At 39.4% G+C, this 14,618-nt stretch overlaps 1 protein-coding gene across 2 annotated transcripts; it reads left to right on the top strand.

Moving 5' to 3' along the window:
* Positions 1-2,841: 2,841 nt before the first annotated feature.
* six2 (SIX homeobox 2) lies at positions 2,842-9,340 on the top strand. 2 transcript variants are annotated; one of them, XM_012962587.3, is made up of 2 exons: positions 2,842-3,741; positions 8,439-9,340. In XM_012962587.3, exons 1-2 carry the CDS (start codon positions 3,182-3,184, stop codon positions 8,740-8,742), a joined length of 864 nt encoding a protein of 287 aa, XP_012818041.1. In that variant the 5' UTR covers positions 2,842-3,181; the 3' UTR covers positions 8,743-9,340. The 2 variants fall into 2 exon arrangements, with proteins under 2 accessions (XP_012818041.1, NP_001093745.1); NM_001100275.1 differs by having other exon boundaries at positions 2,927-3,747.
* Positions 9,341-14,618: the final 5,278 nt, after the last annotated feature.

The following is a 14,618-nucleotide window of genomic DNA, read 5'->3' as shown; positions in this document are numbered from 1 at the left end:
TAATTAAGGCTGCCTTGGGCTGTTAAGATTTCTAACAAATGTATGAAGAAGAATCTAACATTTTCACTCTTCAATGGAGCTGGGTTAAAATGACCTTGGTAAAATGACATATTATGTTAAAGAGTTCTAGATGTTATTTATAAATAATTTACCCCATATCCCACCCATAGTCAGATGCCCATTGCCAGCACTTACCATGGGGTATCACCCTGGCTTCTACAGGAGTTCAGCGTCCATCTGGCACCACTGAGTCGCAAACAGGCAAGTCGCCCTCTCTAATATAGGTTCTGTGAGCAGATGGAGTTTCCCTCAGTGAAAGAGGGATAGGGTTACTGGGGCTTTATTCACTTATGTGCAAAGGCATTTTACAACCAACAATTAATGTCTTGAATGACTGGTACCCAGCAGTAAATGCTTCAGTGGAGCAGCCTTACCAGCCTTGGTTTGGAACTGTCCCCCAAATCGGTGCACTTTCTTTTTATTAAAAGGGAAAGTAAAGCCAAAAAAATATTTTTTTCTAAATGCAGATAAAAAGTATATGCTGTGTTTAGTAAATGAGACGCATTTCTGCGTTTCTAGTGCGCAGGTGTCAGTCGGCTGTTTGCCAGCCAAGTGATTATGGATTGGTCTCACCTGAAAAAAACTCCTGTGGTCTGAAATCCTCCTGTTTTCCCAAAACCTCACAGACTGCTCGTTAGTTTTGAACTTTGTTTTCTTTCATTGAATATAGGCCAAAACATGCAATATTCCCCTGGGTACTTATGATTAAAGGGGAAGTTAACCTGGAATTATATTGTCTTAAAAAATGTTTTTCCACTATAATAAGATAAGACTAACACACTACCCAATCTGCTCTCACAGTTGCAGTGCATTGGGCAGTGTCCTCTTAGGCTGCATTCTCCCCCTTAGATAGAGCCCCTGTCCTTTCTGCATGGAGACCCCCCCCCCTCCCCCCTACACACTTTTCTGTTCTGGAAATTTACTCCTCCGAAACCCCAGGTCACTGCTTGTACTGCAAATGCCACTAATGGGTAGAGTTGTCAATGCCTCTTTCTGCATAAAATAAATGGCCTTCCTGAGTAGGGTATAAATATGTTTATGTAGAATGTTCCTACCCTGCTGGAAACCAGTACCACAGGTACAAGAAAGCATCATCCCCAGCCTGTGGGGTATGTACTTGTACTCTCACAGATTTGCTAACATAGGTGCTAAAGTGCATAAGCGCAATTTCAAATAGCAACCAATTAACAAATAGCTTTGAACAGTGTAATATAATTTAGGGAAAATGAAAGCAAACATTGTATATTATGAATATTTGCTCATATGTTCATCCTCTCCCCCACCCCCCCACCCCCCACCCCTTGCCAGCTTACCTAAGGTTTGTGGGTGTTTTGTAGGAGTAAAGATATGTGTAGATATGTTTTACATCTCACTAGTGGGGGATCTACAGTGTGTATGTCAAAGGCACTAACTTGTATACAGCCTATAGGCTATGAGGCATGGTCTTTTACCAACAGATAGATGATTAATAGATACATATGGTAGATGACAGGTTAAATAGATAGATAGATAGATGATAGATAATAGATCGATTACATAGATGATAGATAGAAAGATAGATAGATGATGATGATGATAGATAGATAGATAGATAGATAGATAGATAGATAGATAGATAGATAGATAGATAGATAGATAATGATAGATAGATAGATAGATAGATAGATAGATAGATAGATGATAGATAGATAGATAGATAGATAGATAGATAGATAGATAGATAGATGAAAGATTAATAGATAGATGATAGTAAGGGCACACGAAAGAAACCAATAGACAGAGGGATTATGCAATAAATAAAATATTAGAAAGAAATCATATATGATACATAGATGACATACCTAGATGCTTCATAGATACAGATAGTAGATAGATAGATAGATAGATAGATAGATAGATAGATAGATAGATAGATAGATAGATAGATACATAATAAATAGTAAGAGCACAAGAGAGAAATCAATAGACAGGGATTATGCAATAAATAGATATAAGAAATAAATCATATACGATACATAGATGACATACAAAGATAGGTAAGCGCAAGACAGATGTATATTGAGATAGGAGATATGTTACTATTATTAATAAAGAGGGAGAAATAAACAGCAGACAGACAGACAGACAGACAGAAATAGAGAGAGAAATTATCCCCCCAGTCCCCCAGCAGAAATACAAAACACCACCATATATTTTTTAAACTGAAGCAGACTTTGGGCCTGACAGAATAGCAACATTTAAGTGTTTTTCCCTGTTATAAAGTCAAGAGAGGAGCAAACTGACCCCAGGAGTTTATAGTTTTATAAGAAAGGAGACTTGTTTTCAGGTTGGCAGTTGTAGTTCAGCAACAGCTGTAGGACCAATGTTTAAAGCTCCGTGTGTATTGCCCCCCCCTACTGCCCAACAGCGAGCTGTGCAAATAAACAATCATCATTATTATAAAGAGGCCAATGAGGGATCACACGCCTGTCACACCTCAGTTTCATTGCCCCCCCCCCCCCAGGGTGAGTAGGCTTTGGGCCTGACAGTATTACAGCGCCCCCCTCCTGTCACTCCCCCACCCTGCGCCCTGACTCACTGCTGCATCAATCAAAGCGAGGAAAGAAAATCTTTTGCTAATATTTCAGCTCCAAGGCTGCCTCTCAGTGTAAGGAGCAATCTGTCAAGCCAGCCCGGGAGCCTCCCCCTAGCAGATCGGGTTTCCCCTGACTGACAGGGTTACCATGGCAATTAATTTGACTAAAACTGTTGTCTTATCCTCGCAGTCCCCGGGTCAGATATCCGACCAATCACAGCGCGCACAATCATTTTTCATGCCAGTTTAGAATAATATTATTAAAAAAGGCAGCCAGACAACGGGTGCGCAGACTTTTACTGGCCTATTATCCGCCGCACCGCTGCGAAGTCCCTGCGGCGCCCACAAGAGAAGTCGGCGGAGCGGAGTCGAGCAGGAACGGCGCGGAGGGCAAAAGCGAAACTTTAACGTCGGAGAAAAGTTTCTGCGAAAAGGAGAAAGTTTCCCCGGTCCCATGGCTTGTGGATTGGTCTGAGGGGGCAGATTCCTTCGGAACTGGATGATTATAGCTGTAGGGGGGAGCAGCAGGGGGCCCCAGCCAGGATCATGTCGATGCTTCCGACTTTTGGCTTCACCCAGGAGCAAGTGGCGTGTGTGTGCGAGGTGCTCCAGCAGGGCGGCAATATAGAGAGGCTGGGGCGCTTCCTCTGGTCCCTGCCGGCCTGCGAGCACCTCCATAAGAACGAAAGTGTGCTGAAGGCCAAGGCCGTGGTGGCGTTCCACAGGGGCAATTTCAGGGAGCTGTATAAGATTCTGGAGGGGCACCAGTTCTCCCCGCACAATCACCCCAAGTTGCAGCAGTTGTGGCTGAAGGCGCATTACATTGAGGCGGAGAAGCTCCGGGGGCGCCCCCTGGGGGCAGTGGGCAAGTACAGGGTACGCAGAAAGTTCCCCTTACCCCGGTCCATTTGGGACGGGGAAGAGACCAGTTACTGCTTCAAGGAGAAGAGCCGGAGCGTACTGAGAGAATGGTATGCCCACAACCCCTACCCCTCGCCCAGGGAAAAGAGGGAATTGGCCGAGGCCACCGGACTCACCACGACTCAGGTCAGCAACTGGTTCAAAAACAGGAGGCAGAGGGACAGAGCGGCCGAGGCCAAGGAAAGGTACGAGTAAGTACCCACCGATTTGTCTTGCCATAGGCACCCAGTGGGTGCCAGGGTCCTACACGCCTGCCCAGTCACCGGGGCACAGGGTTCCACTTACATTTTGTGTGTGTGAGAGAGAGGAGTGACAATTGTGCCATGTACGTGTGCCAGGCATTGGTATCATGCATGTGTGCCAGCAACATGAATGTCCCAGGGCACAAAATGCCAACCCAGGGCATGTACAGTGCTCTTTATATTACCCATGTGTGCCAGGCATTGGTATCATGCATATGTGCCAGCAACATGAATGTCCCAGGGCACAAAATGCCAACCCAGGGCATGTACAGTGCTCTTTATATTACCCATGTGTGCCAGGACTGAGAGTGACAGTCAGAAAATCGCACCATGCAGCACTCATATAGCAACACAATGTACCACACACACACACACACCGATGTGCCAGGGGGTACCAGTGTAACACACATCCACTTAAAGCATATATATGTGCCAGGACATAAAGTGGCAGAAGCTTTAGGGGCCCTATCTCAGGGCCCAAATGCGCTATTTCCCCGCTATATACCCCGCATATAACGTTAAACTAAAGCCACATATTATAGCAGTGCTTAATAAATAACCCACACACACACACACGAATCCAGAGTGATAATAGGAAAATATTGTGTTTAAATTGTCTTCAAAACATTGTCCTCTGCACTTGAAATAATCCAGGCATCTTAAATAACTATAGTTTATATGACAGCTAAATTCACAGTGCATAGCAGCACAGTAACTGACAGATAGGCCTGCCTATAGGGATATGTATTAGGTATTGCATGGCCTGTATAACTATCCCCTGCATGTCACCCTTGGGTGCAAATAGTACAAAATGTCATATTGTTAAACTGAATCAGGTGTAAAATATAACCCCTATCCTACCCATGATGTGCCCCCCCCCCCCCCCCCCAGTTTAGCCTGTGTCTGTATTACAGCAGTATGACTGGGCTGAGGCAATGCTTAATGTGGGCCTAGCAGTTTACCCAACCAGAACCACCCCATACTATATAGCAATACCGAATAAGGCAGAATCTACACACAGACACCCCCACCACCTACTCCCTTGGCTCTGCTGCCCCTTTACATACCATCTTTCTCTATGAATCAGGATCCATGCAAACCCCTGAACCCCAACATCCTACCCCTCTGCCAGGAGTGCCAGATACTGTCATAGGGATCTACATGTCTCACCTGAACACTAAAGGTTCCTAATGACTGTGGCCTGGACTCTCACCATGTCACCCAATGGGTCAGGCCACATATGCACAAGGGGACAGATAATAATGTGAACTCCCTTCTTTAGTTGGGACTCCTGGGGCAGTTACTTGTCTCTCAGATCATTTGTGCAACATTGGGTCACTCATAATTATAAGGCTACAATATAACAACATGCACTATATATCTCCTTACATCTATGGAACATGGAGGATTTCCTATGATATTTATATATAGAAAATGTCAGTAATTGGTGAAGTTAACGTCATTCACATCTTTTAATGGCATGTAAACATAAAAATACAATTTAGCCCAGTGACATAAGAATAAAACCTATATCTTAAACTTCTCAAAAGTCATGCAATAAACATTTTCAGTGATTTTCAAATGTATTTGCGATTGTAAATTGCAACTGAAAGAATAATCTGCTGAACTGCTGCTTCTGTCTCCTGAAACAATGTAGCAGCACAGCATTTGACTGGATTAATTCCACTTATTATATAATATATTTTATTTATTAAAAAAAAAGGCTCCTGTACTCCTGTAGCACCCAGGGGTAACTGTATATCCAAAATGTCGGTCATTATAGTGATGGGCCTGTCTGCACTATGTAATTATTTGACTTTGGTCAAATCGCTGTAATTAATGATTGGTTAATGCCTTTCATGAAATATATATATATCGCTTTAATAAAATATGTATATATATTTATCTAGATCTAATCAGTATAACATTCTGTTAAAGCGATCTAAAAAACATTTCGCCAATGTGTATTGTTTACAGCAGATAAATATAAATAATTGCTAAAACAAATACACATCGTTTAAAACTAAAACTGCAAATAATATAAAATAACTAAAACTGACAGCATTTGTAAAACTAGATCTTACCATACTGGGCTAGTATATATATATATATTTGTTTTTCGAGAATAAATATGGCTCGGCAGCAGCGACACCGTTTTACTTTTTTGTTGTTTTACGCTTTTATTTATTCTATTTTTATTCCTTTATTTTGCGGTATACGATCTCCTTCTGATCGAATGCAATCGCTGTAACCAAATACCCAACTGCCTTGCGTAGCACAAACTCAGCTGGGATATAATGATTTTCCCGTTTCCACTGAATGAATTATTGTTGAAATAATATTTTTTAGAGCCTTCATTATTACCCTTTTATGTATCTATAGAATCATGGGTTTTAAATGAATTAATCCGATTTTTTTTTATTTTTTGTAAATCATCTGGTTACACTTCCTTGATATTTAATACGAAGTTTATGGGAAAACAATGTATCAGATAGAAAAGTTACATGTGTTGCCAGCTGGTTAAGATACAGGCTGGGGAATAAGCACAATAATACAAGCGACTATTGATGGTAGATCGTAGAAAAATGCTAAATAAATAAATAAGTAAATAAATACGAAATAAGACAATTCACGAAATTACTGAAAATGTTTTTTTCATTTGAATAAACCTTAGGAGCTTTTATAAATAATGTTATAGAGAATCCTTTTTATGTTTAATAAATATACGACATAATTCACAATTAGAAATAGTCATAATTAAATATTTGTAAACACAGTAAATAAATAAACAGTCTCTGGGCTTTTGACGCTCCAATGCGCTATGTTATTTATTAAAATGACGCAATTAAACTACAGAATGCTGAATGGGCTGCAATAACTGTAGGTAATAAATAGGCCACCTGTTTGACTTGTCACATTCAGCTCTCTAAGGATTTGGGGGGAAAGCAAAGGGCAGTCACTCTCACTAGTGTCAGTGGGAAAGTTGTTGCCAGTCAGGGCGCTGATACCAATAGGGATATTTTTAGATTCGGTGAGTGTTTTGGACTCATGTTCCCCCCCCTCACCCCTTCCAATGCAGTTCATATATGACAGGATTCATTGCTGGGGGGTGACCTGAAGTGAAACAGGTCTAGCTTTAACGAGATAATATGTATACAGAAGTATATTGTATTTAAATGGAATATAAACCCAAAAATACAAGTTTTCATTATAAATTAAATGCACTTTTACGCAACTGCCCAATATATATTTATTACACATTGTCAGTGGTTTTAACGTTATTTGTTACTGTAATTGTTATTGAATTACGTTGTGTTTCATTGGGCAAAATGTTATTTTTTAAAAACTGGACTTTTCCAAAGAATTTTACATTTACAGTATGGGGGGGGGATAATTCCCTGTTTCGGGTCACATTTACAGAAAGTGACAGTTTTATTTACACCTGGGAATTGTTCGACCGATGCCATTGGATGTGTATATAATTAGATGTATAGGATGTGCGTCTGTTCGACTTTATTGTTTGCCTTGCACAGATCGGATTTTTTTACAAATGCTTCATGTTCATAGGTAGGTTCCCCCTAAGTGTGTTATTGGAATACGAATTTCATAATCCATAATCTCTTAATTCTTATTGGTTACTGTTCCTTTCTGGGGGGTTCTGAGGTTGTTAGATGGACAGGCCCTGGGGTGTATATGGCAGTTCCATGGGAATGTAACCCTAATATACACACTGTGTGTAATAAGCCCAGGGAACTCGTTTCTGTTCCTTTCCTTCAGTCGCATTATTTTCACTTTTATTTTTTCAATAGATAAACCTCTAACCAGCTAATTTTTTATTCCCCAAAACGGCAGAAAAAGCATTACATGTGGTCTATATTTTTGTGAAGAGAATCAGCAACAAGTGACAGTTTAGGGTGACTAAGTAGCAGTTTGCTGACAGTAAATTTAGTAAGGAGATCAGATAGCGCCAACAGACTCACATTGTAAAGTTCGTATAACAATACTATGTTCCCTCTTTATTGCCCTGGGTGGTACGTGTTGGCCCCGTAATTATGACATTATTACAATGATATAACCTGCAAAAGGAGCGCAATGCGCTTTATTGCGTAACGCGTTCCGCATTTTCCTGCTGCAGAATAAACGCTGATTTGTTTGGTAACAAAGTGTTTAATGAAAACTCAAAATGCAACATATTTACTAGGTAACACAGGACGTTGCAGTTGCGACCGAACCTGTTGTTTTAGTTGATTTTATATTAATGAAACAACGTTTTGGCATGTGATCTAGCCCTACATGGCGATCATGACACATTTATTTAGGAACCGTAACTGTGAAATTTTTAGGGACCCCTGTGACATAGTCATATTGAATGATGCCCCACCTCACTATATAGTTGCCCCCAACCATCCCACCATATAGTTGCCCCCCTTGATGATCGCTCCGATTCAGTAAAATAATGCCTGTTGGGCGGATGGCATGAAGCAGACTTTCTCCAACTCTTCTTAGACTTTAACCCTTGTATTTCCACAACCTTGTTTGTTACACAATATGTTCCCCACCATAAGGTGCCAAATGCCCTTTCTGCCCTTATCCTATCCACGTATTTGTCCCTATTAAGCCAATATTTCTTCTTTATTTAGGGAAAATAATGAAAACTCCAACTCCAACAGCCACAACCCATTGTCCACTTCGATGAATGGAGGGAAAACAGTTCTTGGGAGCTCAGATGATGACAAAACTCCATCGGGAACGCCAGACCACACTTCGTCCAGCCCGGCCTTACTCCTCAGTGGGAACCCCGGCCTGCAGGCTCTTCATGGGATGAGCCACCCCCAAGGACCTAGCGCCATCCCAGTGTCAGCAGCGGACCCCATGCACCACCACACACTGCAGGACTCAATCCTCAACCCCATGTCATCCAACTTGGTAGACCTTGGCTCTTAAAACTTCATCCTCAGGAACTCACTGGCCACCCCAAGTAATACTGGCTAGCCTGGATACTGAGCCAACCTCTCTGTGGATGGAACTGCTTATGGTACTATGTGCCCCAGACAGGTCTACATGGGCAATCAGATCGATGGATCTAACCATTATCCCAAATGCTTGTTATCGCTTTTAACAGCAACCTGCTACAAAGTCGCTTCTCCAGGAAAGTCGCTGGTGATGTTGGCACCAGGCAGGATGGAGTGAAACCGAAGGGGCTTATGTGCCCAAAGAGATAAGTCGCTCATATGCACAAAGTGTATTCTGCATTTACAGAGCCACATAGTCAGAGTATACCCACAAGGATATGTAGGCAGGCAATGTTATTTATCGATACTATCCATGGACAAGCCCAATCCAATAGCACTTTCAGCAACACTCAAGCACCAGAGTTGAAGGACCCCCCCAATTCCCTATACTATTATACATTTTATCCAAATTTGCATTCAGCAGGTCAAGCTGCCCTTTTTCCTTTTTATTTTTCCTTTTTATTATGTGAATAAACTACATGGAAATATCCCTGCTTCTATTTTATAATAAAACAGGAATCATACAGTCACCTTTGCATTCTGTCCTTTTTTTATTTTGGTAGTACAGCGACAGTCTGCCCCTGTGAGAGGGGGCCAGGGCAACAAGTGACATAATACCCCCCATTTTAAAATACAGGTATGGGATCCCTTATCTGGAAACCCATTATCCAGAAAGCTCTGAATTACGGAATGCCCGTCTCCCATAGACTCCATTTTAATCAAATAATTCAGAATTTTTAAACTGATTTCCTTTTTCTCTGTAGTAATAAAACAGTACCTGTACTTGATCCCAGCTAAGATATAATTACCCCTTATTGGGGGCAGAACAGCCCTATTGGGTTTATTTAATGGTTAAATGATTCCCTTTTCTCTGTAATAATAAAACAGTACCTGTACTTGATCCCAACTAAGATATAATTACCCCTTATTGGGGGCAGAACAGCCCTATTGGGTTTATTTAATGGTTAAATGATTCCCTTTTTCTCTGTAATAATAAAACAGTACCTGTACTTGATCCCAACTAAGATATAATTACCCCTTATTGGGGGCAGAACAGCCCTATTGGGTTTATTTAATGGTTAAATGATTCCCTTTTCTCTGTAATAATAAAACAGTACCTGTACTTGATCCCAACTAAGATATAATTAATCCTTATTGGATGCAAAACAATCCTATTGGGTTTGATTAATGTTTTATTGATTTTTTAGTAGACTTAAGGTATAGAGATCCAAATTATGTAAAGACCCCTTATCCGGAATACCCTTGGTCCCAAGTATTCAGGATAACGGGTCCCATACCTGTATTTCTTTTTCATAGGGTTAATTATCCCTTAATGTATTTGTAGGAGCTGCCATACTGGCTGCATTGGTTAGCAGTTATATCATTTACTGTAACAGTCCTTTTCAGTTGGAATCCTTGTTGGATTTACTAAGACGTACAGGTATGGGATCCATTATCTTGGATTATCCGAATTATGGAAAGGCTATTTCCCATTGACTTCATTTAATTATTCAGAATTTAAAAATGTTTTTGTTTTTCTCTCTAATAATTACATACTACCTTTTTCTTGATCACAGCTAAGATACAATTAATTCTTATTGGTGGCAACACAATCCTGTTGGGTTTATTTAATGTTGAAATATTTGTTTTTTATTAGACTTAAGGTATGGAGATCCAAACTGCAGAAAGATCCATTATATGGAAAACCCCAGGTCCCAAGCATTCTGAATAATAGGTCCCATACCTGTACTTTCCATTTTATTGGCTAGATGATTTTTACTGCTATTTAACAAATCGGGGCCTAATTTTTACAGCCTGCATTAAACAATATTTTTTATTTTGGTCTAAATCCCCTTTAAAATCAAATCCCATAACTGCTGTGCAGGGGATGTAGAAGCCAGTTTTCAGTAAATTTAATTGGGGGGCGTTAGTTGACCCCCCCCCCCCCCCCAGAGATTAACATTTTTTTAAAAAAATGCAAGGCCACTTCATCCAGGCAGCAACAGATCTGGAATTCATTACAAATTGGTAATTAAAGGTCAGTATTCTCCCCTGCAAAATCAGCAGGCTATGACTCCAAATGGGACCGTTGCACCCTGGCCCCCCGCCCCGGTAGCCACCATTGGTTTTGACCATCATGTTGGTACCTCTGCTCTCTGTTGCCAGTGATGGCACCTAAGCTGCCAGTTGATTGCTGCCAAAAAAATGAGCTTTGCTATAGTCAGAATGTGCAAACGTTAATAGTTTCCCCCCTAGAAATTAAAATGCTATCATATATATTTATGTTGGTATCCCTTTAAGCACAAGAAGGGCTGTGAGCTTGGAAACTGTAACGTTTATATTAATTCTATTTGTAAATCCCATGTATTTCTAATTCTTGCATAGCCAGAGCAATCCTGACCATCCTGGGACTCAGGGCATATTACAGTTACTTCCAACCAGGGGCTCAGATGCTTATGAAGAACTACAGATCCAAGCCCCCTCCAAAAGGCAGGGGATGTTTGGAGTTATAATTCAGAAAGGAGCAAAGGGGTTAATATGCCAAATAACTGCATTCATACCTACACTTGTGTTTGTAGATAAGCCTTCTAGCATGCAGGGCATATCTGTCCAACAGGGAGCAGCAGGATAGTCTAATGACTGTATGGGGCACCTTATTCCCAGGAACCCCCAGGACCTGAAGCTTGCAGCATCAAAATCAATTTTAGCATAGCCCTGACCAATTATAATGGGGTGAGAGCACTCACTAACCGCTCCCAAATCTGGTGAAAACTCAGCGTTGTGTTTGGAGTGTTCTAATACCAGAACATCTAATAGGGATTTAATACCAGTACAATATATTTGATTAGAGATATAGACCCAAATTTAATAAGGGGTTAATTTGTATCCCCTTAGAAATCTCATGCCTTAATAGTATGGGATCCAGGTAACCCATTATCCAGAAAGCTCCAAATTACAGGTGGCCATCTCCCATAGACTCCATTTTAATCAAATAATTCAATTTTTTTAAGGAAAACTTTTTTTTTGTAATAATAAAACAGTACCTGTACTTGATCCCAACTAAGATATAATTACCCCTTATTGGGGCAGAACAGTCCTATTGGGTTTATTTAATGGTTAAATGATTCCCTTTTCTCTGTAATAATAAAACAGTACCTGTACTTGATCCCAACTAAGATATAATTACCCCTTATTGGGGCAGAACAGTCCTATTGGGTTTATTTAATGGTTAAATGATTCCCTTTTCTCTGTAATAATAAAACAGTACCTGTACTTGATCCCAACTAAGATATAATTACCCCTTATTGGGGCAGAACAGTCCTATTGGGTTTATTTAATGGTTAAATGATTCCATTTTCTCTGTAATAATAAAACAGTACCTGTACTTGATCCCAACTAAGATATAATTACCCCTTATTGGGGCAGAACAGCCCTATTGGGTTTATTTAATGGTTAAATGATTCCCTTTTCTCTGTAATAATAAAACAGTACCTGTACTTGATCCCAACTAAGATATAATTAATTCCAGTTTGAAGCAAATCAATCCTATTGGGTTTATTTAATGTTTAAATAATATTTTAGTAGACTTAGGTATGGAGATCCAAGTTAAGGAAAGATTCCTCATCCGGAAGACCTCAGGTCCTGAGCATTGTGGATAATGGGTCCCATACCTGTATCAATAAAATCAATACATTATTGGGTCCCAAATGTAAAGGTGAAAAATTACTTTTGTTTTAAATTGTGACATTAATGGTGATTTTTTTTTGCTGAAATAAACCAAAAATCACCATAGTAACAGCACAGTGTACTGGGTAAATCCCATGTAATTATAATGGCGAGAAATAACTTAATGCAGTCAAATGAAAAGTTCAGGTGTAAAAAAAGACAAAAAAACCCCTCCAACTGTATACATACGGATATGGGATCCCTTATCTGGAAACCCCTTATCCAGAAAGCTCCAGGAAATTTTACAGGAAGGCCATCTCCTATAGATTCTATAGGATTCTTCAGCAAATAATGCAAATTTTTAATGATTTACTTTTTCTCAGTAATAATAAAACAGTAGCTGGTACTTGCTGGTACCTAAACTGCATGAATCCATATTGGTGGCAAAACATTCCTATTGGGTTATTTTCATGTTAAGATGTTTTTTTAGCAGTCACGGTATGGAGATGTACAAGGTTATATAAAACCTCAGGTAGCAAGAATTCTGGATAATGGATTGTATATAACAGACCTTTATGTCTATACACATGGTTTTGTCACAAGATACCTCTTCACACAGAAATGATGGGGAATCATAGCAAAATGTATATGTAGCAATACTATTGGTTTGTCTGGACCCCAGGCTTTCTGAAACCCAGGCATATTTATATTATCCAGACAAAACATGACTGCCTGCACTGAATAATTGTTTATAAAGGGAATTATGTACCCCCTATAAGGCCAAAGTTGAGTACTTTTATACAGGTGATATTTAATATCTTCTTTTTATTTACTATAATATACAAGTTTTAGCATGTCATGTGATAGAAAATATATAACTAAGCACCAATTAGAACTGATGACATCACTAAGCAATGTTTAAAAGGATATATATTGTAGGATATTAATGCATTATATACAGATATTGGACCTGATTTCCAGAATGCTCGGGACCTGGGCTTTCTCGGGTAAGGGATCTTTCCATAATTTGGATCTCCATACAGTGTCTACTAAAACATTATTTAAACATTAAATAAATCCAACAGATTGTTTTGCTTCCAATCAGGATTAATTATACCTTAGCTGAGATCAAGTACAGGTACTGTTTTATTATTACAGAGAAAAGGGAATCATTTAACCATTAAATAAACCCAATAGGGCTGTTCTGCCCCAATAAGGGGTAATTATATCTTAGTTGGGATCAAGTACAGGTACTGTTTTATTATTACAGAGAAAAGGGAATCATTTAACCATTAAATAAACCCAATAGGGCTGTTCTGCCCCCAATAAGGGGTAATTATATCTTAGTTGGGATCAAGTACAGGTACTGTTTTATTATTACAGAGAAAAGGGAATAATTTAACCATTAAATAAACCCAATAGGGCTGTTCTGCCCCAATAAGGGGTAATTATATCTTAGTTGGGATCAAGTACAGGTACTGTTTTATTATTACAGAGAAAAGGGAATCATTTAACCATTAAATAAACCCAATAGGACTGTTCTGCCCCCAATAAGGGGTAATTGTATCTTAGTTGGGATCAAGTACAGGTACTGTTTTATTATTACAGAGAAAAGGGAATCATTTAACCATTAAATAAACCCAATAGGGCTGTTCTGCCCCAATAAGGGGTAATTATATTTTAGTTGGGATCAAGTACAGGTACTGTTTTATTATTACAGAGAAAAATGTGAATTATTTGATTAAAGTGGAGTCTATGGGAGATGATCTTTCAGTAATTCAGAACTTTCTGGATAATGGGTCCCATACCTATATATATATATCAATCTTATATATATATATATATATATATATATATATATATATTGTACACACAAATATAAGTGACTGGTTATTTCCTAGTATGCATCAGCATTTTAATGTATTCTTCTGACATGCACCCAGGCTTCTGTCTCACTAGGTGTGTGCCTTCAACTGCATATATATATATATACATACATATGTGTGTGTGTGTGTCTGCTCTGATTAGTTAAAGAATGTTTTTTTTCAGTTCTTTATGATTTTGGCACCCACAATGCATTGCAGGTATTGGTTTCCCATGAACAGTACGCAGAACTGAGGGACACGACTGACAAAAATGGCT

This window comes from Xenopus tropicalis, chromosome 5, assembly GCF_000004195.4.
Source record: "Xenopus tropicalis strain Nigerian chromosome 5, UCB_Xtro_10.0, whole genome shotgun sequence".
Taxonomy (NCBI): Eukaryota; Metazoa; Chordata; class Amphibia; order Anura; family Pipidae; genus Xenopus; species Xenopus tropicalis.
This window is presented reverse-complemented; position numbering and strand designations above follow the sequence as displayed.